The sequence below is a fragment of the Rhamphochromis longiceps genome, linkage group LG7, assembly GCF_057381845.1.
Source record: "Rhamphochromis longiceps isolate RC_006_pf linkage group LG7, R_longiceps_female_GT1.1, whole genome shotgun sequence".
Lineage (NCBI taxonomy): Eukaryota > Metazoa > Chordata > Actinopteri > Cichliformes > Cichlidae > Rhamphochromis > Rhamphochromis longiceps.
The window spans coordinates 62,607,351-62,634,036 of NC_140563.1; the positions used below are offsets into that span (position 1 = coordinate 62,607,351).

The 26,686-nt window shown below is 38.9% G+C and overlaps 1 protein-coding gene across 1 annotated transcript in view; it reads right to left on the reverse strand.

Annotated features, from left to right (window-relative positions):
- slc12a2 (solute carrier family 12 member 2) overlaps positions 1–26,686 on the reverse strand; it is a 65,039-nt gene that overhangs the window by 24,277 nt on the left and 14,076 nt on the right. Inside the window, exons 2-15 of the mRNA XM_085414743.1 lie at positions 14,741–14,860; positions 11,852–11,927; positions 8,984–9,079; positions 8,759–8,898; positions 8,478–8,588; positions 7,547–7,655; positions 7,293–7,417; positions 6,977–7,061; positions 6,730–6,887; positions 6,503–6,610; positions 6,224–6,347; positions 4,526–4,627; positions 1,601–1,756; positions 29–128 (exon numbers count right to left, since the gene is read on the reverse strand). Of these exons, the coding sequence (XP_085270869.1) occupies positions 29–128; positions 1,601–1,756; positions 4,526–4,627; positions 6,224–6,347; positions 6,503–6,610; positions 6,730–6,887; positions 6,977–7,061; positions 7,293–7,417; positions 7,547–7,655; positions 8,478–8,588; positions 8,759–8,898; positions 8,984–9,079; positions 11,852–11,927; positions 14,741–14,860 (1,610 nt within the window). The remainder of the gene's footprint in view (positions 1–28; positions 129–1,600; positions 1,757–4,525; positions 4,628–6,223; positions 6,348–6,502; positions 6,611–6,729; positions 6,888–6,976; positions 7,062–7,292; positions 7,418–7,546; positions 7,656–8,477; positions 8,589–8,758; positions 8,899–8,983; positions 9,080–11,851; positions 11,928–14,740; positions 14,861–26,686) is intronic.

Consider the following 26,686-nt stretch of genomic DNA (forward strand, 5'->3'; position numbering starts at 1 on the left):
TCAGCTCAATCACGTTTGTGTTTGGTACCTGAAATTCTTGATGTGGTCCTCCACTCCACTAAGGTGCAGAGTGTGGGTCAGGGCCTGGTGGTAGGTCAAAGCCTGGGTTGATGAGCCCCAGTTCACATCTGGAATGGAGGACACATGCAGGCAGAAACACAGTGGAGTTAGCAAGTGTGTTTATGGGTCAGATTGCTGGACTAAAGGCTACCTGACCCATGTGGTGTTAACGTCAGTGAAAAGGCCTAGTGTATGTGTAGCTGCATGTCAAACTGAGTGTTCTCACAGGTGTGTTTAGAACTGTATAGCCAGCTTTTAGTTTAAAGAGCTGCCCCACTCAGATTATGGATTCAAAACCAGAACCTTCTTGGCTGACATCCCAGAAAGTTGATTCTGTTCATCTGGATGTAGCATTTTCAGTTTGAGAAACAATTTGCCTTTCTTCTCTCCTGGATCACTTGGAGCATTCTTTAGGTACATTTAACATATATCAGCTGGGATAGCTACATTTGCTCAGGGCCTTTTTGATATGATGTTCTTCAGCTTCCCTCATGGCTGTGTCTGTAGGGATGGGGCTCAGTCTTTACTGTAGCATCTTACAATGCTGTGATTGCAGCCATTCCCCAACTTCCAACTCTTTGCATATTAATGATCACGAAACTGTCTCACTGTTAGTCAGTGCTGCAAATTTTCATCGTTGTGCAAATGTATAATAATAATAATTTATAGCCATTAGGGAAATCCGCAGTCAGTCAAGACCGAAGAACTCACTTGGATGAGTAGTGAAACGTTTCTCCCATTGAACACGCAACATCCAGATAAAAAGAATCAATTTTCTGGAATTTCCTTACCTGGATGATTGAGCACAAACCAAGATTCCTTGCTGAAAGGTAAAAACCACTAACCACTACACTACTGTCCACCTGATTTATGAACTTATATTATTTCTGTTTGCAAATTTCACACTAAAGGTAAACCATAAACACCTCAACATTTTTGGAAAAAGCCAGAGATATGTAGAGGTTCCATAAAAGACTGAGGTGTGCAGGGACTTTTAAATTAACCAATCAATTTAATGCAACATATTCCTTATGCAAATGAATTCAATACAATAAAATTGTATTTATACAGCACAAAATCAAAACAACATTTGCCTCAAGGTGCTTTATATTGTAAATTGAGACCTACATTAATACAAGAATACAAAAAAATTACAAAATTCCTATAAGACGCCATATCAGCAGACACTTGGCGAGAGTGGGAAAGAGAAATTCCTTTTTAAAAAGAAAAATCTTTAACAGAACATGGAGGAGAAACCATAGGCAGGTTAGGGCTAAACACCATACTGTGGACAGAACACTGCTTATTATCAAAATACTTCACAGCATGTTATCTTAAATCATGGTTAACTGTCATCTTACCTTCTCTCTAGTGTCTTGAGACAACTGTCGTTGTGAACTGGTGCTACATTAATAAAACTCAGCTTAACTAAATGACAACCAATATATAATTCTTATATCATATTGGTACTTGGTAATTATTTTACTCCATAAAAAAAGTGAGGAATTTTTGGCCAAATTTGGCGTGCTCTCCAACTCACCTGGCTTCTTGTGACTGACATAGATATACAGAGCCATAACAATGACATTTGTAAGAAGGGCAGCTGCCCAGTTGATGACAAACATCACCCCACAGCAGAGAATGGCTCCAGCAAGGGAAACCCACATGTTGTAGTATTTGAAGCTAGGTCTCCAGCCTGTAACATCGATGTAAATTAGTCACAAAATAGCAAAATACATTTAAAATGCCACACAAACAGTGCTAGTCACATATAAGGTGCAAACAAAAAGTTCCATAACTGCTCCAGCTGGGTATGAACATGGTCGTGTGCATGAAACATGACCTTTGGCAATGACAATGAAAGCTTATGTTATTCTTGTTGTGACTATTTGCATTGGTGCATTTGTAATTCATAACATGAGAGCAAAAGAACCATTGTGTTGAATTCTACGAGCATTTACTTTAAAAGCAACTCAAGATTCTTCATCACTGGTAAGAAGAGTTGGGTCTAGTTATGTTAGACCCCAGAGCAGCCCTTAGTGGGTGGATCTGCAGTCAAAACCAAAGAAGGCTCATCAGGTCAAAAGCAATTCTGACATGGTGAAGGAGATCCAGATGGTACCGCTGAGCACTTCAAGTAAAGCAGTAGGACTGACTGCATCAGTCACTGTATCAGGGTACAAGGTGACAAGGGCTTTTGCTTTTTATTGGAGCAGTCACAAAACTTTTTGATTTCATTTGATACAGTTTAGGTATTATGTGCAAAAATTAGAACTGAAAACTGAATTAAATTCAGTTAAGGCTGAGTAGAAATTCTTTTTCAGACACTTCAGCTGGGAACAAATTAAATAAGACCAGCAATGTGGGAGGTTAAAGAACAGGAAACGTTGAGTCAGCCTCCATTTAAAGAAGCTTATTATAAAACGGTCAATGTTGCTGTTAGAGAGGAGGGATAATGTTTCAGATGGATCTAGGCATATGTTTGGGTTAAAGAATGAGTTGACAGTCTACTAGAAGTTATACGAGACATTAGGGACCATATTCATTCATTGGACAGTACAGTAACTAGAATAGTGGGATTTTAGTGATGGAATACAGTTGGTGTGTGTTTGGTTACACAATGACAGAGTCTTTAAAAAACAGGACATAAAGGGTACATTGACAGTGTCGTTCCTGAGTCTATGAAGGGACTTTAGGAGTCCCAGAAATGAGAAAGTAATTGGCCCTGAACTGAAAGTAATGTTTGTGTTCCAAAGAGAGAAATCTATTACACCATCATACTGTTTCTGTACTCGCTAAATGAGTCATGTACCATTTAGGTCCATGTAATTTTATGACCTGCTGGAGGAATTGGAAAGAGAAAAATAATCTGTACCTGCAGTTCTGCTAAGGCTTTGGTTTGTCTGTGTGTGTGTGTGTGTGTGTGTGTGTGTGTGTGTGTGTGTGTGTGTGAGAGAGAGAGAGGGATGAGGGGGTGTAGAGAGAGGGGGAAGCAAAGAACTCAATATACGCCATCAATAAATGGTAAATGAACTGATTCGTATATGGAACATTTCTACTCTACATGATCACTGAAAGTGCTTTATACAACTCACCCCCTGGGCTTTTTTTCCCCCCTATGCAAGTGCTTTCTAACTAACATTCACACATATTCTTATTCCGATGGATACATTGGACAGCAACTTTGAGTCGGTATCTTGCCCAAAAATTGCAAACTGGAGCAGCCAGGGATCGAGCCACTAACCTTCCAGTTAGTAAATGACCTGCTCTACCTCCTGAGCTACAGCCAGACGCATCACTGAATTTGTCATCAGTCTACAAAGTTTGACTTCACCAAAGTTAGTTTAAAAGAAAAAAAAAAAAAAAAAGAAAGAAAAAAAAAAGAGAACTTTCCCTTATCAGTAGCTGAATCTATTTGTTCAGTTTTGTATGCATTTCTGACACTTTAGTCACTAGAATAGAGAGATGGGTACCAAGGGAGCAGGAGACCATCTTATCCCACCTAAGATTTATGGTTACTAATCTTAACAGGTAACACATCAGATATACCACACACTTTTTCCACAAATACTAAAAGACTGCATCATATAGATGGATTACTGTAGAGAAATAAGAAGTAAAAACAAGAACATGAGTATCAGCCATTTTTGAAAATCTCCCATTCTGGGCAGTTTGAGATTTTTGACTTTAACTGAGGTTCTTCTTTCAGACAAGTGGAGGTAAATAGTCTAAAAACAACTTTCATTTGGCTAGCCCTTTGTGGTTGACAAAGACTAACATTAGAGGAAACAGACATCACCTACCTTCTTGTGTAACAGTACTGTCCCAATATAGTTACAACATTAACCTCATCATCACATTTTGGGTTATTTAGACCAAAATACTGAATTTTGCTCTACAAGGGCCTGATATCCACTTACGAGGACATTATACTGCTCCTGTTCTATCAAAATTTTAAACGAATATGCTCATATGTGGCTCTCATTTTTCTTAAGAACAAAAATAAGGCAAAAAAAACAAAAAAAAATATCTGTTAATTCTTTGTTTTTACATTCATCAGGCCCCAATATGTCCAAATATCAAAGAGAGATTAACAATGCATGCAGTGGAAGAGTTTGGGTCTTAGGAGATTAATGACAATATGCTTTCTATATTTATGATCAACTGTCCAAATTGAATTTTCTTTGTCTAAGATGCATCAACTTCTAAGCCTAAATGTATTCAACCACCTAACCTCTGGTATGTCATCAGTGTGAATGACCTCTCTTATGAGACACACATCAGGACAGTCTCATTGAAAACCAGTAACTGGTTTTTAAAAAACACAACATTATACCTAATGACATGAAGGCTTCCTTTTTACAGTCTGGATTAGGATGACAATAACTTCCTCTATTGTCTTAATATGTTGATCAAGAACTTTATTATGCTTAGATTCTCCCATTTCTAAATGTACTGATCTTACCTGGTGAGTTAGCCAGTGATGCATGGAACACGGAGAAGTTGATCAAGGCATATGATGCCAAGAAAAAGTTGGAGATAATGGGTGCAATAGTGTTCAGCTCAGCTGCAAGAAGAAAAGCACCAGTCAACTCAGAAAAGTTAAAAATTTCACCTGTGATTTTATGTCCAGTCAAAAAAAACAAACAAACAAAAAAACAAAACAAAACCCTTTGAATAAACACTCAAACTCTCAGGATGAAGACAGTGAACATATCGGCTGCTGCTGACTCCAGCATGTGGTCATGCAGTGCGCCATTACTGTAAAATCTTAAATATTTAGGCATCTAAAAAGGTAAAGTTTTCAACAGCTGTTGTATCAATATTAATTTAGTTCACTGGTCTGTAAAAGTGTTTTTATTAGGAGCTTGCAATAAAACAAACAAACAAAAACTACAGACAAGAGTTATTGTCAAATTTTAGACCAGTTGCCATGTTCATAAAACTGACAACACTTTAGGATGAATTTCAGAGGACAGTAATGACCCTGGTTCTGTATCAGTTCAAGCAAACAAAGAATGAAATGTGGAGCAGAGCAGCTGAATCAGGTGGGTTTCAGGCCTACAGAGGGGGAGGTGCCAATATACAGCTGCAGACTGGGGCTGAGCAGTGTGAGTGCTGGATGAGAGAGGCCCTCCAGGTCCGCTCAAGAGGTCGCAGATGTGGACAAGACGTAAAATGTAACCATTTTACAACAATTTATTACACTGTGTTATCATTATGTGTCTTATTCTATTGTTTGCTGGTTCAATCCTTTTCACATCAAGCCCTCTGTTTCATTATATTTATTTTAGCATAACTAATACTACACGTTATCCAAGGTTCATTTGAAAGTTTTCCATGATGTTCTTCTTCTACAATAATTACAATATTTAGACTCGTCAGGTTTTAAAACCTAAACTCAAATAAAGGGGGTAAAACAAGTATTGAACACATCACCAGTTTTCAAAGTAAATAAAGGTGCTACTGACATGAAATCTCACCAGATATTGGCAACAACCCATCCAATCCAAACATACAAAGAAGACTGTGTGAAAAGAATGGGCCAAAAATCACATCTGAGCCATGCCTACGACTAGCTTTCCCATACAGGAGGCATCTTGAAGTTGTCATCGCCAACAAAGGCTTGGTTTGAAGTATTAAACAAATTTCAGTAAGCGGCTTTAATACTTGGAGATCACACAGGGTTTCTTTGAAAGTGTGGATTGGATGGTTTGTCACCAACACCTGATGAGAACATCGTGTCAATAGCACCTTTAGAAATATATTTACTTATTTATCTATTTTACTTGCTGTATTTTAGAAAGCTGACAACATAACTTTTTTAAGAAATGACTTCTTGGCCATTAGTTCTTCTGTTTCAGCATGGGGTCAAAAGTCTCCCTTTGGTATAGAGTATTTTTCTGGGTATAGATATCGTGATTAAAATTCTAGTATCATGACATCATTCTAAATGTCCCTTAGGCAAGGGCACAGTACAGCATGCACCAACGTGGGTTTTTTCTGTTTAGAACAAACACTGCGTGAAAACACCGGTTCTCACAAAAGAGAACAAGGGTTCTGAGAACCACGGTGCTCTTACTTTCCAGCTAATATTTTTGTACGGTTGTATGTGATCAAGTATGAAAAGCAACCAGCGAGCAAGCAATGAGTGAAGCCATACCAATGAGGATAAAGGCCAGACCGATACCGAAGGTCAGGATGTATCCTCGTAGGGGTTCATTGTTCTTGCCGTAGCCTTTGGCAAACATTTGCAGGCCAGGATAGATGTTGTCCTTACACAAAGCCTGCGGAAACAAAAGCCTTTGTGTTGTCTCACTGGAGTTTAAGCTGTTTATAATCAAACGCTATAAGAAAAACTAATTAAATCATTTACATTTTTCCATCACTCAATACTGCAATTTATTATATACAGTACTTTAAAGCTTGGATCTGATCTTACCTGAAAAACTTTAGGTGCACTAACTAAAGAGGCCAGTGCTGAGGATAGAGTGGCAGAGAAGATGCCAGCAGTGATGATGGGCCCAAAACCAGAAACAAGGCTCATAACCTGAACAAAAGATTACATGTAAATTGAAAAGTTAGATGTCTACATTAAAAAACCATTAACATTCATGTTCTGATAAAGTTGTTTTGTAATATTCATATTCTTTTACACTTATTTGATACCTGGAAGTCCCTATGCAGTCCATAGCGGCAGGTATCCTCATTCTTGCAGGTAGAGAAGTCATAGCCAAATTTGCAGGCAGCAGTGGAGCAGTTTGCCATGAGGTGAGAACTGATTGTGTCATTCACATTTCCACTGGCATCTCTCAAAATACAGGAGCCTAGTTTTTAAAAAGTATTATCCACATATTAGATTTTGTATTTAAAAAGGATGTGACAACCTTGGAAAAATGCAGGTACTATACACCACCTGTTGAAATAGCAACACCCAGGTAGACTATCCCTGTGATTAATATGGCTAGAAGGGTCCCTTTGGGGATGGCCATCTGTGGGTCCTGCAACAACCAACCACAACAACATTTTAAGATTACAATATATAACTGGATACAAGGCTTTAAGATGAGTACATCAAATCCTACAGCCAATTCAACGCTATGAGTTCCGTCTCAACAGCCTTAATCAGTGGAAGCATAGTCATATTCACCTGCACAGTACAATCTACAAAGTAAACCTTTACTTGGTTTGACACTATATCAACATTCATCACATGGTTGCACATGACTTACAGCAAGGTCTCCTGAAATGTTGGCTCCAGCCAGAATACCAGTGGCGGCGGGGAAAAAGATGGCAAACACAGAGAAGAACGTCTCTCCTCGGAAGTCTGGACCCATGTTCTCCCACATTATTGAAGCTGACAGAAAAAAGATCAAAGGCCAACTGTGACACAGCAGTGTAAAAGCCAACATGAGCCCTCAGATTTATGAGGTGTTTCTTATATTATTTTTTAACAAACAAACAAACAAACAAACAAACGTCCTACCATCATAGCCCAAGAATCCCTTAGCTTCCTTTGACTTCATAGGAATGAAGCTTCCAATGAAATAGTTGAAGATGGCTGTGACAAGGACGACGAGTAAGAAGATCTGGGCCTATAGGAAGCAATTAAAACCAGTGTATTAATGTGTAGTAGTTAAATCGACTACACCTGTAGTATATCTGCAGGGTTGTCCGAGTCTCATGTAAACATTGGTCTGGGATGATTTGGTGTCTTCAGTATTTGGGATTGCAATGTACCGATTCCAAGTTACCACAGCCTTCATAGTAAAATTCAGTGCAATTCAGTTTTATTTATATAGCACCAACTTACAACAACTCGTGTCTCAAGATACTTTATGTTGTAAGATAAAGACCCTACACAGCAATAACACAAATATAGCAATAAAACCGTTTTTGGCTGCCATGCTTTGAAAAACTCACTCTAAAAGCTTTCCAGCATCAAGCAAAATTAACAACATTGGAACAGAGGCAAGCACACGGGCACATCATGCACCAACATGGGCTTGTTCAGTTTAGAGGGGGGAAAAAAACCCAAAGGACAAAAAAACAAAACACCCCATCAAGGCAGTATGAGATCACTAGAGTAAGCAGCAACAGAATTACAACCATTTTCCAGCTTTCTAAGTTGCCAAATTTTGGAGTGTAATCCTGTATTGGTTTAGCTTGCGAAACTTGCTAACAGCTTGCCAACAAAGTAAGCTGAAGATTTTCGTGTTACCTTCAAATTTTGATTTTTGTGTGGACCCCCCACCTCCCAACACCAACACAATCACACATGCACACAATAAGACCGAACTTAAGTCTTTATAAAAAACAAATTTTACAACCAGTGAGTGTCACTACTTTGGCTACATTCATGTTTTATGTAGTTTCATATAGATGTAAGTTTCTATGAATTGGGATGTTGTGCATACCTTGGCCTCCCACTCCATTCCTGCTACAGAGATGCCCAGAAGAATGATTATTGTAATGGTGCCAATTATTCTGATATCGTTGACTTCATCTGTCATGACGGCATCCATACCCTGAGATACAATACAAGGACTTGGTAAATTGAATGACAATAATCAGCAAACAGTGTTTTGATATGTGCTTTTCTCTCTCAATGATGCCAGGACAACCCACTCCTGCTGATCACTGATCAGCCATAATTAGCAGCTTTCTTGAATTCAATGTGAAATCCTAATAGACTTACAATCAGAAGTTCCACAACAGTCTCAGCAAAGCCCACCACATACATGGCAACAGCCACTGCATTGGCAAAGGCAAAGATAAGACCAATAGAGCCTCCAAACTCTGGGCCAAGACTTCTTGAAATCAGGTAATATGCTCCACCTGAAAATAGCAGGGAGTGTTAGCAAAAGTTCAGTCATGCAAAGTCAGTCATGCAAAGTCAGTCATTCAGTCAAGTAAAACATACCTCCCCTTACAAATCCATTGGTGGCAATGGCAGAGGTGGAGAGGCCAGTGATGGTTGTCACTACTGTAGCCATGGCGACGATCACACAGGAAAGAGCTGCAGAAGAGACCACATCATGAACTGATTAAAAAAAAAAAAAAAAAAGCATAATACTTAACAGTTTTTAGCAGCCCTTCCAATCACTCTCATGTCTCTGTAAAAAGTAACAGGACAAGCCAATGCAACAACGTCTGTCGCACGTCTCACGTTGTGGTGATATTTCACATCAAAGTGGAAAATGATCAACAAGTGCCAGGAGGCTAGGAATACTGGGCTTAGCTGAGTATGAGCTAGCAGAGAAAAAGTGATGAACACAAAACTGTCAATAAACAAGGGGCAATGAGACATATGCACCTTGCTAGGTTTTCTGGAAAGTAATACTTAATACCACAAACCTTGTTTCATTTTTTTATCATAACCCTGGTAGATGGCAGCTGCGTTTTTATGTTGGGTTTTTGTGTCTTTTTAAGAACATCTCAGTCATTTTTTTCATTAATCCTTCCTTCAATTACATGAAGCGTGCCAGTGCTGTGTGGTGAAAAACAGCCCCAAACCATGATGTTCAATTTTGGTCCCATCATACCAGACTAGATTCTCCCAGGATTAAACAGACTTGCCTCCATCTTTTTCAGCAAACTTTAAACACACTTCAACATGCCTTTTGCACCATGCAATCAGTGGAGTCTTGCATGGTGAGCAAGCATACAGGCCTTGGTGGTTTAGTGCATTATTGATGGTTTTCTTTGAAACAATTGTAACTATTGATTCTGGCTCAAGTGGTTCTTGGCTCTTGGACAACTCTTCTGATAATTCTTTTCACGCCTCTGTTTGAAATCTTGTGCGGAGCACCTGGTTGTGGCTGGTTTAGGTTGAAATGATGTTCTTTCCACTTTCACATTTTGGCCTTTAGAAATTCTTCTGGCACGATGCTATCATCACGTTTTACAGTAATAAGGTTACAAACATCTTGAGAGAGCTTATTTTTACCCATCAAAAGATGTTTCTTGTGTGACACCTTGTTTTTTGGAGAGACCTTTACATAGGCCATCTGCGGGGACTGAACCAGCTGACATTAATTTGCACTAAGTGGCGGGGTTGCTTTCTAAATCATGCTTATTTGAGCTGGAGTCATGACTTTTATGCCTTAGAAATACATTTACTTAGATTGGTAATGTGTTCAATGTTTATTATACCCACTGATCCCCTTTGAGAGAGGCGCTTTAGTGACAGTGGGAAGGACTCCCAGCAGAACCAGGCTCATGGAGGGGTGGCCATTTGCCCAGCAGGGGTAAGGGGTCAGAAGCCAGTAGTGTCCCGGTATCAATACTGAAGTATTAATAAGCCATAAATGTTAAATTGACTAGTGCACATTTTAACAATGGCCATTTAACTATTAGCACAAACAATTATTGTTCGTGGCCAATAATATAAAATTACTTTCAGATGTCTGGTCTAGAGTGTGGAGAACTAAAGTGTGAAATCTGGATCAGAGGAGCCAATTCAGACAGGTTTCGGGTTTGAAGAGCAAAGCTGAAGATATAAGGAGTTGCAGACTGTAAACGTGCAGCTGTGTGAATGCTGAAAAAGCGAGAAAGAGAGAGGGAGATGTCACGGATGTGGAGAAGAAGACGAGCTTAAAACTTTCTACTCTTACAATAATTTATTCATTTGTATTCCTTTAATTACTGTGTGGTCAGTTTGAAAATGCAGGGACTGGTTCAATCTTTTGCAGTAAGTACTCTGTGTTTTTATACATTCTTTATTTGTGTGTGACTAATACTACACTACTATTCATTTCTCCAAATTCATTTTTAGCTTTTCCATAATACTCTACAATCATTATATAATTTATGTATTATTTAATCTTTGTTCATTAGTATGTTTTAAAATACATTTTACCTTCTGTAAACCATCTGTACAAATGAAATCACTTAACGTAATTGTAAATACTTATTTTGTTAAACCAAAGTTATAATTAAAGTTAACATATTCAAGAAATGAAAACAGGTACCGAGTATTTCCTTGGCTATCAGGATCTGGCTTGAAATTCTAGTATCATGCCAACCCTGGCTCTCATTTTAATGCTAATGTGGATGCAAACAGATTCCACATTAAGCACCTTAAAATGTTAATGACCCAATACCAACATTTACATAATAATGTAAATAACCTAATAATGATCCTTATTGCTGTTTTAGAGAGGAGCGGTGCTTCAAAGGACAGTTGCAGATTTCTGTCAGAATCTGCAGATTATACAGTATAAATAAAATGTTCATGTTTCTCCAACGCTGTCTTCCAAACAGTTTCACTGGATGGCCAGGAAGCGTTCGCGATGTCTTATCGGGCGCTGATAATTGGCGTCTGTCTTGTGTCAGTGATGTAAAAGACGGATTTAATGCGACTTGACCGTTCAGACAGCAGTCGCTTTCTAAAACATCGGATATGTATCGGATTCAGTACCACAAACGAAAGTGACCCAGATCGGATTTGAAAATATTGGATTTGTGACGTTCACACTGTCACACCATGATCGGATATGGGTCGCATAGGGTGTAAAAAAAAAACAAAAAAACAAAAAAACGATTTGATGCGCTTTCGCCTGCAGTGTTGTGAACGTAGCCTTATTATAACTGAAAAAGATGCAGTGAAACACTTGCACCTCTGACTAATCTAGAATAAAAATTATGAAAGATTAGATTAGAAAGATTAAATAAAAATAGAATAAGGACTCTTCTACCATCCAACATTTACTTTTGACAGCTGGGGAAAACTGAGCTCAAACCCCTTTTTACAGGTGACCCCCTTTAAGTTGGACAGCTTTCTACTTACCAATTCCAGACTGGCCCACAATCCAGGACATGCGAATGAAGAGCATTACACCCCAAATGTTCAACATGCAGCGTACCTACAGAGATGAAGAAGTGTTACTGTTGACGCCATTTAAAAAAACAAAAACAAAACACATTTGTCAGTCTATATTAAAGTACAGAAAGTTAAATACTAAACTTTTTTTTTTTTTTTTTAACTTAAAATAATAAATCTCCAAACCTGCACTACGTCACAGACAGTCAATCGCTGTCAATAAAACAAATCTAGTTTTCAATGTTTTTTTTGTTTTTTCCTTTTATACAAATAAAACCAAGTAAAAAACAGTCTCTCTCACTCGGGGGAGGGGGGTCGACTACAAACAACTGGATCTAAAACTGATCATATCATGTTCAAGCTGGTACTAATTCATTACTAATGCCATTACATAAGCACTTGTTCACCATTAGTTATTACAGTAACATATAATGTCAAAGAAAAAGATTTTTAAAAATTTGCTTGTTTGTATGCTTGTTGAAATTTGTACTGCAAAGTTCAACAAGCTTGTTCTTATTTTCACACAGCAATGAATAAGAGCCCTTTTATTTTCATTAAATATAAATAAACTAAGCTACAAAAAAAAATATTCTCTGAGTTCAAAAACTGAGCAGATAACATTAAACGTTGAAGTGAAAACAGATTTCTGTTAACCAAGTCTGTGGAAGTTCTTATTCTGACAATGTGATAAACCAAAGATTTTATCGAACACCAGATCTCTTTTCAGTGCTTGTTGCCTGTGACTGCAAAAAACTTCACATTTTGTATACAGAGCTCGCACTGTAAGCAGGTTTTACCCCTCTGGCAGAATGTCATTTAAAAACACTTAAAATTCCTCACATAGACTCCATAAGCAACACCCCTCCCCAGTAGGGATCAGCGAGGATCTCATTTTACAAAGTAAACGTGAAGACAATACTTGAAAAAAAGTTATTAGAAGCCAAGGTTTATATTACAGAGGAAGTAACACTTTCTCATATTAAAACAGAAGTAAGATGACAATATCCAGACACATGAACATGAATAATCCTTTAACCGCTTACTAGATTCAAACATGTCCGTTTTTACCCTCAATGGCTAAAATAACTAGCATAATAATAATAATAATAATAATAATAATAATAATAAATTGCATTTATATAGCACTTTTCTAGGCACCCAAAGCGCTTTGCAATTTCACTAATCATTCACTTTCACATTCACTCACTAGTGCAGGCAAACCACAGCTGTAGCCACAGCTGCATCGAACCTTCCGGTTACAGATGAGCTTCCCAACCCCCTGAACCACGGTTATGCCACAATTATGCCCAGACAATTATGAATTGGCTGGGCTGGTGAAAGACAATAATAGTAAGTGGACTGCAGATAAAGTACAGAACAGAATGGAAAACGCAGTACAGCCAACTGATGCCCATATTGGACTATAGCAGATATATCAATATTAATTTGTGCTATCTGACATAAGAAAACATTTTCTTAAGAACACAATGCAAACTCCAACTATTTTAGAAATATTTTTGGTTTTTACATGGAATTTGTTATTTTTCATCACTGTCTGCAGCACATGCAGACCATTTCCAAACACAAAGCTACATCTCAGACTCTACAGGCTTCAGTTAAAGCCACAATTAAAGACTGAACAAGGCAAGCTTGTTTGGAACAGTTCCTTGGAGAAAGCCTCTTCTGTCTAACACAACTTGGCAGCTTAGGTTTATAAAGTTGAATTTGCACTAACCACAAGACTCCTTTGGACAACTGTCACTAAAGTGGGCTTTGCACCTTTGTAAAAAATAAAAATGGCATATTACCATAAACCTCTCATTTGTACTGCCAGTCAAGGTGTTGAATTGGTCCATTAAAAGTCCAGCTCACTACCTCATTAAATTACTATGGCAGTACCTTAAAAGTAATGTGCACGAACTAAAGCAATATTGTAAAGAAAACTAGGTCCAACTTTCTCCGCAGCTAAAGTCCTGTCCAAACACATGCATCCTTCCTTCTTTATATTTTGATTTAAAAAACTAACAAACTAGGAAATAAGTGAAACATAAGCACTTAAGCCTGTTTACAACTAACAAGACTGAAGGTCAATATTTGGTAGAGAAAAAAACAAACAAACAAACAAAAACAAACACCCACACACAGCATGAACTTTGTCATTTAACTAGTCTTCAGGAACAGTTTTGAAGGGCCAGCTGGGTTCTGTGTCAACACTTTGCTGGATTTATTTTCCTATTTCTTAAAGATATGACTTTCAGTTACTTACTGTTCGTCTATTGAAGATAGTTTTGTAGGGCTGGCACATCTTTTTTGTTATGCACTTTTCCAATTTCCTCAGATTTTTAAGGGCACACTGCACACCATCAGTAGATATTCCAGATTCTCAGCTAGGCTCTTTAGGAATCACCTTGTTTTTATACAACTATTATTTGTTTTGGGGATATTAAAGTGCAGGCAAAAAAATTCTGGCACAACTTCACCTGCTTCCAAGGTGCGTGGAGAGGATGGGAAGAGGGGGGGGGAAAAAAAAAAAAAAAAAAAAAAAAAAAAAACAAGAGGAGGAACAACTTTATTGATTGACCAACGCGTTTCGGCTTGTGGCCTTCATCAGGGTCAGGGTTGACCTTGATGAAGGCCTAAAATTAGAATTTAAAGTTGGTTCTTTGCTTAGTTGTCTGTTATATGTAGACAAAATTCATTCATCCCCTGGATTAGGTGCCTTTTCTGTGCTTGAATGACTTAAAGGTCAGTGTTAAGTGGCTTAACAGAATGACATACTTAGTTTTTAAATCGCAAGACAGCATATTCACTCTGCACACAAGTAACAAAGCAAAGTAATAATTAAATTTGACTTACCAGCACCCCCTTAATCCAGCCAAACTTGACCACTCCTTTTGACTCAGCTGCTTCTTTAGCAGCGGCCTCCTCCGCTGGTGTAAGTTCATCACCGTTGGCAAAGCCATCCTCAAAGGGTTCCTTAGAAGCACAAAAAATTGAATCAAAGTCAGCAACAAGTAGAAGTAAACGTAATCTAAAGCGAAATGCTGGTGCCTTATTTAAATCTGATGTTTAAGCACAAAATGCAAACAAAGCACATGAAAAGTTAAAACTGAGAAAGTGTTTAAAGTTAGGAACATTTGGAACACATAAATAAAACTGATGCAAGAGTATGTTTCCCACTGTACAGCATGACATTAAACAACATACTACATGCAATGAGGAACAGAATAGACTAATTGCTATAATTTAGACAGGAATGTTTACCTGTTCATCCTTGAAATAAAATTTTAGCTGCTCAACAGTTTGTGGCTTCCTTTACATTTCACAATCTGCCAAATGTTTTCAATATGTAACAGACTGACTGCAGGTCACTATTTTTCTTCTCTGTCATTCTGGGATGTGTTCTAATAAAGGTTTTTGTTGTTTTTAAGGTTTGGACTTTCTGAGCGTTTCTGTTCATTCTGAGTGTCCCAGTCTAAAATTTGTTGAAACACACTGTTGGGACTAAATTGAAAATAAATACATGAAAATGAAGATTTCTCAGTTTGAACATTTGTTGTAATTGTACTATTCTTAATCAAACTTAATAGATTTTAGATTTAAAAACTGCTGCATTCACACATTTTATACAGCATCAAAAGTGGTTCATTTGCTAATAATAATAATGCCTCGCAGCAAGACAATCTGAAATTCCAACCCAGACAAGGCCCTTCTTTTGACAGTTTGCAGGCTTCTTTGCAGCACTCTGGTTTCTCCTGCCATCGAAAACATTCTCCAGGTCACCCTTGCAAAAACATTCCGAAATAACAAGAGTTTCATTTCCTGCTTAAATCAAAGGCAATTAAAAAAAAAAGGAACACTGGCTTACAGACACAGGTCACCTTCTTTACTTTGTGTAGCCGTTAAAAATACTAGAAGCTCCCTTCTGTGCACAATAGTGTCCCACTGGCATCCTCCCTGGGTATACAGTGTATTATATTAACTGCATTGATTGCCTTCTTATTAACCTGAAGTAGAACAAAGGACATCTGCAAGCCAGCCCTCTGCACGTATACTAGTATTTGGGGTAAATTTGTTTATGATTAACAGGAACACAGTGGAAAGTAACTATTATTGGGACTGTCTAAATTATTGGTAGAAACTACTACTTCTTCCGCCTGACAGAGTGAGATGCGAAATACAGCTGTATATTGATGATGACCGTCATCACTGATAGATGTCACTTGTGGAGTTCTTTGGTGCTGCAGAACAGGAGCTATTGTTTTTGATTGTTAATTGAATATTTTAAAATGTAGGTAATGACTTCTTAGGTTTTTGATTTCTTATAGGATATTTCTTTATAATTAAACAATAAAAACAACGAGTCTAATGTCTTGTATTCATTATGAAGGTGCAGTTTGACATACACAACTTTTTATTTTGATTTTCCAAACACATCAAGTTTTTGTACAGAGTATCTGGATCTGATCAGTATCACTAATACCAACCTGAATTTTACTTGGTATTGGGGCAAAAATGTTATCTGTGGTAACGCACATTACTAACTTATACTAAAGCTTTTACTGCATGTCCCCATTCAGTGTTACTGTAGGCCAAGGTTATGCCATCCAGAGTAAGAATCTGATTACAATATTAACAGATATCTAAGATTTTCAGGGCCGAATACAATAACCTCAGTTTTATCTCAATTTAGAAGCAGAAAATTAGAGGTCATCCAGGTCTTTGTGTCTTTAAGACATTCCTGCAGTTTAACTAATTGGTGTGTGTTATCTGGCTTCATGGGTAGATAAAGTTGGTACGATCTCATATCCTTGTGTCAGTGTTGTTCCCATATCATCATAATAAATGTTGTTGAACCTGGAACAACGTTTATTATGATGATGTGGGAACAACACCAACACGAGGATTATCAGATCATCCATAAAGGCATGATCTGATCAAGTTGGGTGTCATCTGCATAGCAGTGAACATGTATGCTATGTCTTCTGATGATACTGCCTAAGGGAAGCATGTATAATGTAAACAGAATTGGTCCTAGCACTGAACCCTGTGGAACTCCATAATCAACCTTAGTGTGTGAAGAGGACTCTCCATTTACATGAACAAATTAGAGTCTATTAGATAGATATGATACAAACCACTGCAGTGCAGTACCTGTAATACCTACAGCATGCTCCAATCACTCTAAAAGAATATTATGGTCAACAGTATCAAACGCTGCACTAAGGTCTAGCAGGACAAGCACAGAGATGAGTCCACTGTCAGAGGCCATAAGAAGATTGGGTGTAACCGTCACTAAAGGAGTTTCTGTGCTGTGATGAGCTCTGAAACCTGACGGAAACTCTTCAAATAAGCCATTCCTCTGCAGATGATCTTTAAGATGTTTGGAGACTACTCTTTCAAGAATTCTTGAGATGGAGGAAGGTTGGAGATGAAGGCTGGCCTATAATTAGCTAAGACAGCTGGGTCAAGAGATGGCCTTTTAAGAAACCGTTTAACTACTGACAGCTTGAAGGTCTGTGGTGCATAGCTGATTATTAGAGATAGGTTTGATTTAAGACTGAAGCATTAATTAATGGTAGCATTTCTTTGAATAGTCTTGTAGGAATGGGGTCTAAAAGACATGTTGATAGTTTGGAGGAAGTAATAACTGAAGTTAACTCAGAAAGATCAATTGGAGAAAAAGACTAAATAAATATCAATGGTACTGAAAGTAGCTGTAGGTAATGGTCTAATAATGGTGTGTATGTTCCAGGTACATATGTTTTTGGGGGACTAAATCTATTAACTTTGTCCTCCTTAAATTGTGAAATTAGGTAAGGAGGAGCCAGTGGGAGAAGCCAATATGCTCTCTTTCTAGTCCCCGTTAGCACTCTCGCTGCAGTATTTCATTTCAATGGAAGGCTTTTCATGGAGTTTTTAGGACATTCTGATAATAATGAATTACATTGGCCCAGCCTAGAAGTAACAAATGCTTGAACTAGTATTTCAGTGTCACTCTGAGACAGGATAGTTCCACTTTTAGAGATATTGCAAAAAAAGAAAAAAAGGAAAAAAAAAGAAAAAAAAGAAGAAGTACAGATAGCAGTCCTGCATATTTGCTTAATATGCACAATGAAACACATATTCTGGTAAAAAAAAAAAATAACTCCATCATTTCTCAGTGTTACTGGAGGTCAAGGTAATGCCATCCAGAGTAAGAATCTGGTTAGACACAGACGTTTCTAAGATTTTTAGGGTTTAATACAATGCCCTAAGTTTTATCTGAATTTAACAGCAGGTAATTAGAGGCCATCCAGATCTTTATGTCTAGAGCTATGCTCCCTCTTCACAGTCACACAGCTATCATGCTTTCCTGGCTGATGGGACAATCTGCTGGGGTGAGAGCTAATGGTGGCTATGCTAACAACAGTTGCACTGAATACAGGAGCCTGGCTATGAGTTTTTCGCAATAGTGCAGAGCTGGGCCTTCAATTCAGTAATCCTGGTCGCCAGAGCAGTAAACGGACTAGATTATTACAAGAGTAGCTATACACTGAGCAGAAAGGTGCAGGAAGGACAGGTGAAGAAGCCACGCTGGTTGCGAGTTGGCTACAAGCCAAGCGAGAGACTCCCTACAGTCAAAGTGAATAAATACATTTAGTGTCAGTTACAGAGGGTGCACCTTGGATAAAGCACGTGAAGATTACACTTCGTTATCTAGACGTAATCTAAAACGTTTTCATTAAATAGGCTACACAAAAACACCACTGTGCATTGTGACAGGAATATGAAGTGATACTGTACTGCAGAGAACACACGCATGAACAAACGCACAGAGAGAGAGACGTGTCAGTGGACCGGGTCTGTTACACTGGCTGTATAAATAGGTGTTATAAATTATTCAAGTGAGCTGGGCCTTTGGCACGTGCAGTGCTGAGCTGTGGGAGGGAGGGCCTCAAGATCACTCCACTTGGACCATCTGTCAACATCCCCTCAATGACTCAGCAAAACTGCTACAATCAAGCCATGGCAGCTGGATGGGCTAAAGGCTTCTGATCTGAATTATCATAATTGTATTATTTTACCAGAATTATAAAAGTATTAAGATGATGGATCAATCCATTTTAAAATCTGTGAAACGTAGACAGAAATTGCTCTATAGACACAATTTCTTGTACAACAAAGTTGAAAAGGGACCCAGGCAAAATGGAACTGTGCTGTGGAGAGACCTATCAGAACTTTGAGATGCATTATGGGAATCATGGATGCTCTGTCTCCAGGCTAAAGAGAAGAGCGAGCATCAGGTTTGTTATCAGCACACAGTTTAAAAGCCAGCATCTGTTAATGGTGAAGGATGTCCATTATGAAATGACACTTCATAGTATTTCCTAGAGCTGGGCGATAGAACGATAACCGAGCGTGACCGAAGATTACCGAAGAGAAAATAGATGGTGGTTCCAATGCCGGAGAGATTGTCGAACGGAAGAGCCATAGAAGTTCCGTAGTGTGAAGGTATTTCGGCTATTTCAAGTCTGACAAAAAGAGTAGCGCGCACTATAAATTGTGCCGAAAGCAAGTCTGGAAATGCAATAAACCGGTGCATGCTCAATCTCTGACTGGAAGCGCTAATTCGTCATTCGGCTTTTGTCAGACTAAAGTAACTGTTAAAACTGTTTGAAAAGCTCAGCTATACAACAAGGAGAGATTGAGAATTTCCTTTTAGTTCTCAGTTTATTTGATACTGACAAAAGTTAGTCAGTTTTGTCTGTTCTTCTGTAAAACAAACTAAGATTTATTTTTAGAATTAATATTTTGTTTCTAAGTGGAATTGACAATTTAGTCTGTTTTGTTTGTTCTATTTTGAAACTTAAACGCTTTAGCGGCTGCCTTTTGTGTAGTTTGCAATATTTGCCTTTATTTATCTGAAAAAGTCTCATGTTTCTTTAGTACATCTACCCTGTTGAACTTATTATGGGAAATAAATATTTAAATCAAAACAAGCTGCTGATTATTTCACATTTTACTTGTGAGCAACGGCACATTTAAATCTTACAAATATAGTTATTTGGCTTATATCGTGATAGATATCGTTATTGCCTGAAATGAAAAAAACATATCGTGATATGAAAAAAATCTCATATCGCCCAGCTCTAGTATTTCCAAGTATCTACCTTGAAATCAGTCCAAACAATTATCACCATATCCAGGGGGGAAAAAGACAAAACAGGCCATGACAAAGCACCAGCTCTACATGATCCTTTCATTTGAAGCATTTCTTTTCTTACCTATTGTTCTTTATAACAAATCCCACAGGAATACAGTAACCTTTTCAAACTGCAGTGACGATACGCAGCATTAGCTACTGACGCAAGTCTGCATTATGTGCCCCAACACATTTGCAATTTAGTAATGCACCCGCGGCTTTTGGACAAGTGGTTGAGGATACCTTTATGTGGCATTAGGACAGCTTAACAGATCCAAAGGTAAAATAAATCTGCTTCGGGCACATTTTTAAACAGCTGGGCAATATGAAATTGAATTCCTAACTATGGGTGATATCAGGTCATGTTGCTTATGTCATTGCGCTATTACGGACACCATAAATCAGGAGAGCATCTCGTTTGTAGAAAGAGGTCAGACTCTTTCCTGGACACTCTTCATGACGAATGGAAACAAACAACGCCCTTTACTGTTCTACTACAGATTGAAGAAATTCATTTATACATTTACACTTGTCAAAGTTCAAGAATGCATAACTAGTTATTCAGCATCATATTCATGAATGGTAGACATTTGATAACTGTTCACACATGCAGCCCCATCCCCCTCATTTTGACTCATTTTCTGTGTTTGTACTGGAAAAACTGAATGATTCTTACTATACTGAGTAAAAAACAAAGGTGGAAAAACTATTTCCAGATCGTACTGCAATGACAAGTTCCAGCTGGTTTCACTTATGTTCCCTGCAGACATTTTCTTCTGTTACTTCTTTGTACAAATGAGAGTTTAGCGTTTGTTTATCTCAAACTCATTCTCAGAGTTCCAATCAAACTTAAGCAAAGACAATACTGCATTGTTCAACTGGTAAAAAATAATTCCAAGTACACTTACAGTTAAAACTAATTTGTGGAAACCTAGCATTGGTCAGACTATATTTCAGTAAAGATGTTCACCATCTTAGAGATTACTTAAAAACACAAATCTGGTGTTAAATGTCTCTTAACAAGCTCCACTTCAACCAGACACTTTCAGCAGCCACGAACAAGCTTCTGACATAATTGTGGCTGGACCACTCCTCTTGGAAGAATTGGTAGAGTTTTATTTAATTGACTTTTTTTCATGGCAGAGAACCAGCCTGTAAACAAAGACCACAAATTTCCAACAGAGTTGAAGTCAGAGCTTTGGGAAGCTCTAAAACTCAGCCTACTTTAGCGATTCCAAAACCACATTTGACGTGCGTTTGGGATTGTTGTCCTGCTGGAACACCAAGTTGTGCAATTTTCAACCCCCTTGTTGTTTTGAGGTGAAGTTAAAGAATCTGGACATACTCTTTCTCAGTTATTCTATCCACATAAAAAGACAGAATATAGACTTACAGTGGGGCAAAAAAGTATTTAGTCAGCCACCGATTGTGCAAGTTCCCCCACTTAAAATGATGACAGAGGTCAGTAATTTGCACCAGAGGTACACTTCAACTGTGAGAGACAGAATGTGAAAAAAAAAAAATCCATGAATCCACATGGTAGGATTTGTAAAGAATTTATTCGTAAATTAGGGTGGAAAATAAGTATTTGGTCACCTCAAACAAGGAAAATCTCTGGCTCTCACAGACCTGTAACGTCTTCTGTAAGAAGCTTTTCTGTCCCCCACTCGTTACCTGTATGAATGGCACCTGTTTGAACTCATCATCTGTATAAAAGACACCTGTCCACAGCCTCAAACAGTCAGACTCCAAACGCCGCCATGGCCAAGACCAAAGAGCTTTCGAAGGACACCAGGAAAAGTATTGTAGACCTGCACCAGACTGGGAAGAGTGAATCTACAATAGGCAAGCAGCTTGGTGTGAAAAAATCAACTGTGGGAGCAATCATCAGAAAATGGAAGACATACAAGACCACTGATAATCTCCCTCGATCTGGGGCTCCACGCAAGATCTCATCCCGTGGGGTCAAAATGATCATGAGAACGGTGAGCAAAGATCCCAGAACCACACGGGGGGACCTGGTGAATGACCTGCAGAGAGCTGGGACCAAAGTAACAAAGGTCACCATCAGTAACACACTACAACGGCAGGGAATCAAATCCCGCAGTGCCAGACGTGTTCCGCTGCTGAAGCCAGTGCATGTCCAGGCCCGTCTGAAGTTTGCCAGAGAGCACATGGATGATACAGCAGAGGATTGGGAGAATGTCATGTGGTCAGATGAAACCAAAGTAGAACTTTTTGGTATAAACTCAACTCGTCGTGTTTGGAGGAAGAAGAATACTGAGTTGCATCCCAAGAACACCATACCTACTGTGAAGCATGGGGGTGGAAACATCATGCTATGGGGCTGTTTTTCTGCCAAGGGGACAGGACGACTGATCCGTGTTAAGGACAGAATGAATGGGGCCATGTATCGTGAGATTTTGAGCCAAAACCTCCTTCCATCAGTGAGAACTTTGAAGATGAAACGAGGCTGGGTCTTCCAACATGACAATGATCCAAAACACACCGCCCGGGCAACAAAGGAGTGGCTCCGTAAGAAGCATTTGAAAGTCCTGGAGTGGCCTAGCCATTCTCCAGACCTCAACCCCATAGAAAATCTGTGGCGGGAGTTGAAAGTCCGTGTAGCTCGGCGACAGCCCCAAAACATCACTGCTCTCGAGAAGATCTGCATGGAGGAATGGGCCAAAATACCAGCTACTGTGTGTGCAAACCTGGTAAAGACCTATAGTAAACCTTTGACCTCTGTTATTGCCAACAAAGGTTATGTTACAAAGTATTGAGTTGTATTTTTGTTATTGACCAAATACTTATTTTCCACCCTGATTTACGAATAAATTCTTTACAAATCCTACCATGTGGATTCATGGATTTTTTTTTTTTCACATTCTGTCTCTCACAGTTGAAGTGTACCTCTGGTGCAAATTACTGACCTCTGTCATCATTTTAGGTGGGGGAACTTGCACAATCGGTGGCTGACTAAATACTTTTTTGCCCCACTGTAAATCAACTTATGTGCTATAATGTCCAGCCTATTTGAAGCCAGAAAGGATGCTAAATGGTAAATGGCCTGTATTTGTGTAGCGCTTTACTTAGTCCCTGTGGACCCCAAAGCGCTGAACACTACATTAGTCATCCACCCATTCACACACTGGTGATTGCAAGCTACATTGTAGCCACAACTGCCCTTGGGGGCACTGACAGAGGTGAGGCTGCTGGACACTGGCGCCACTGGGCCCTCTGATCACCACCAGTAGGCAACGGGTGAAGTGTCTTGCCCAAGGACACAACGACCAAGATTGTCGGAGTCGGGGCTCCAACCGGCAACCTTCCGATTACAAGACGAACTGCCAACTCTTGAGCCACGATCGATCGCCCATGCTAGGAAAAAAGCGAACTGTATAAGTTAACAGCCTTCATCAAATCACCACTCTTAAGACTTATGACGTAAGTCCTAAGATGTAAGATTAAATATATATCAGAATTCAAAAGTAGGCTTAGTCTACGTTAAAATGTGACATAGGCACCAATTTATTCTGGCCAGAACATGTTTACCAGAGCCCTGCCCTATAGGCAGGCCTAGGGAGGAAGCTTAAGGCAGAGCCGGACTATAAACTGTGCGGCTCAGTCAGGCAAAGCCTAAAAAGGTGACAAGGGCCCATTCAGAGTTAAGGGAGTTAATATAATTTGATATCTTATTCACAAGTGATGGGAAGGTTTACTTGGACAGGTGGATTGGTATGGCGTCATGGGTCATGTAGGTATTGTGCCAGACTGTCGTTGTGAAGAGAGACAAAAGCAAAGCTTTTGATTTTAATCAGTCAATCTATGACCATGAACTCTGGGTAATGAGTAAGGTCATGAATAGGAGTTTCTCGGCCTTAGAGACAGGGCGGGGAGCTCAGAAATCTAGAGGAATTCTGGCTTAGGAAACTGAAGAGGACCTGGAATGTGGCTGGGAAGATAGACATTTGGAAAACCTTGCTTAGCATAGACCCACCACAACCTGACTTTGGATGAGAGAAAGATAGTTGATAGTGGATAGTGGATGCAAGGCAACAACAATCTTTTTATGTTTGTTTTATGGAATGTTTTCCCTTTCTGAAAAAGTTGCTTTTATTGGATTTTTAAAACTCATTAGATATCCATTAGGGCTCCCACGATTAGTCGACTAGTCACGACTATCAAAATCGTCGACGACTGATTTAATAGTCGACGCATCGTTTGAAGCTTTGTAAGATCACAAAAGACGCAGGAATAAGTAGTAGGATTTAAGAGTGTAATAACGGACTGAAACAGAAGATGGCAGCACTGCATGTACAAGGATGCCAGCTACCGTTAAACCCCGAAGAAGAAGAAGTAGCTTTGTCCCAGAATTCATAGCACAGCCCAGCTCAGTTTACAACAATGGCGGCAGCTAGTTCGTTTTAATATTACTCTTATTATTCTTTCTGGGTCACAATAAACGTTTAACATATTTTCAGGTGAGAATGTAGCTGTGTAAACCTCAAATATCTGCTCAGTTTATCAAGACACCACATATTTTCAAAAGCGCGCCGACGTTTTCGGAGACGTCTGTTACCCACTAGCTCGATAGCTAGCCGGGGGCAAGGCTCACTAGAGCAGCTGAGAACACCAGACTCACGGCAAATCGTTTTCAAACCCACCGCCGTCTTTCGCTACTCAGGTTAAACATATAGAAGTCACTTAGCTAACTTAAAAATGCTATTGTTTGGCTTTTTTCAGTATTTCATTTGTTCCTGAGTAAATCGGTTTGGCTGAGGTTAAAGTTTTTACACAGCTGAGTAAACGTCAAACAGACGGCTGATTATCAGAAGTGTGAGATGCTCGAGAATATACTCCGGTGTCCCGTTATATTTTAGATAGCAAGGAGTTTATTAAACTTCACCGAAACAATCTGCAAATTTTATTAAAATTTAATAAACTATCATCTTGTCTTTATTTTTAGTTAGCACATACCTTAAACACTTAAAGCTGTAAGCTAATGATAGTTATATAAGAGCAGATGCATGCTGGTGCAATAAGCTGTACGTTTTATGTCCAATGGATGCATGATCTGATTAGTCGATTAATCGCAAAAATAATCGGTGACTAGTCGACTGTCAAAATAATTGTGGCAGCACTAAATCAGTATGAGTCTAATAAATCCTACATCAGCTGGGCTCTAAGAGAATTTATGGTCATTATTTTTATAAGCATGTCTTATCTTATATAAGCAGTAAAAGGAGAAACAGTGTTCATGTGCTCAGTAATGAAAGCTGGAGAAGAAGCTGAAAGCAGTATCACATGCTGGTTGATCTGATATCCTCGTGTTGGTGTTGTTCCCAGATCATCATACTAAATGTTGTTCCAGGATCAACATTGCAAGTGACCAATCAGAATGTTGTGACGTCATACTTTTGCGACTTCGGGAAAAACCGGCGTAAAACAAAAAACTGTACTAAAGCTGCGTGAAACTGCCTCTGTCCGCCGATCAACGGACCCTGACCCTAACCGTAACCCTTTAACAGTAAGCAGAATTGATAACATTGGAATTTCATAAATGCACGAATGGCTTGGCGCGCAAAAGAATAACGTCACAACAATGTGATTGGTCACTTGCAATGTTGAACCTGGAACAACATTTTCATGATGGTCTGGGAACAACACCAACACGAGGATATCAGATCATCCATCACATGCTACGTATTAGGATAGTATGTTGTTGAATTTACTTGCTGGCTCTGTGTTAGGAACAAATTTAATAAGTTTAAGTCACTGCCTTTTAAATTCAGCTCCCCATTCTACTTGCACAAAACAAAACAGAATGGGTTAGTGAACAGTTTCTACATGACTGAAACAACACAAAGGCCGTCTCTGCACAACAATGACAAAGCATCAAGAGCTTTGGATGTTTTTGAAAACTGTACCATGATGTGCCACAAATGGTAGTTACACAAAATAAAATTAATTAATTTTGCAGTTTAGGTTTTACAAAACCTAACCTTGTGCACAGTAAAGTTAAAAAACAAACAAACAAAAAAACCCTCTTGTGAATCTTGAAGCACACAGGAAAGATCCTTAAGTAGACCTTTGATTGACAATCTGTATCTTAAGGGGGGGGGGGGGGGGGAGGCTACTCTCTCCCACGGAGAGGATTTTACCAAATCATGTAGCAGTGCTGAATTAAGGAGCACATCATAGAATAGGGAACTGCGGTTGGGGTTGTTACTAAAAAAAAAAAAGTTATTATTATACATTACTCATTACTTTCCTTTAAAATAATGCATGTTACATTTGTAAATTGACATGTCACATAATTTCCAGTTAACAATGTAGAACTTGTGGTTACTAGCATAACCCAAGTTCTCTGAAAACAATGTGAGGAATCTCGCACCTCTTGTCATGACCAATGATGGAAGGTCCACCACCACCACCTATGTCCAAGACAGACCAATCACTTCAAGGACACAGTGTCCCCCAACCCTTTTAGAATACTTCCTTGTTGTGGGGCTACGGGGTATTTCTTCCACATGTCCATGAAAGTAGGGGATTGTGCTGTGATATTGCCATCACAATAGCCTTTATTACCTGGCTGGTGCAACACAGCTTGCCAG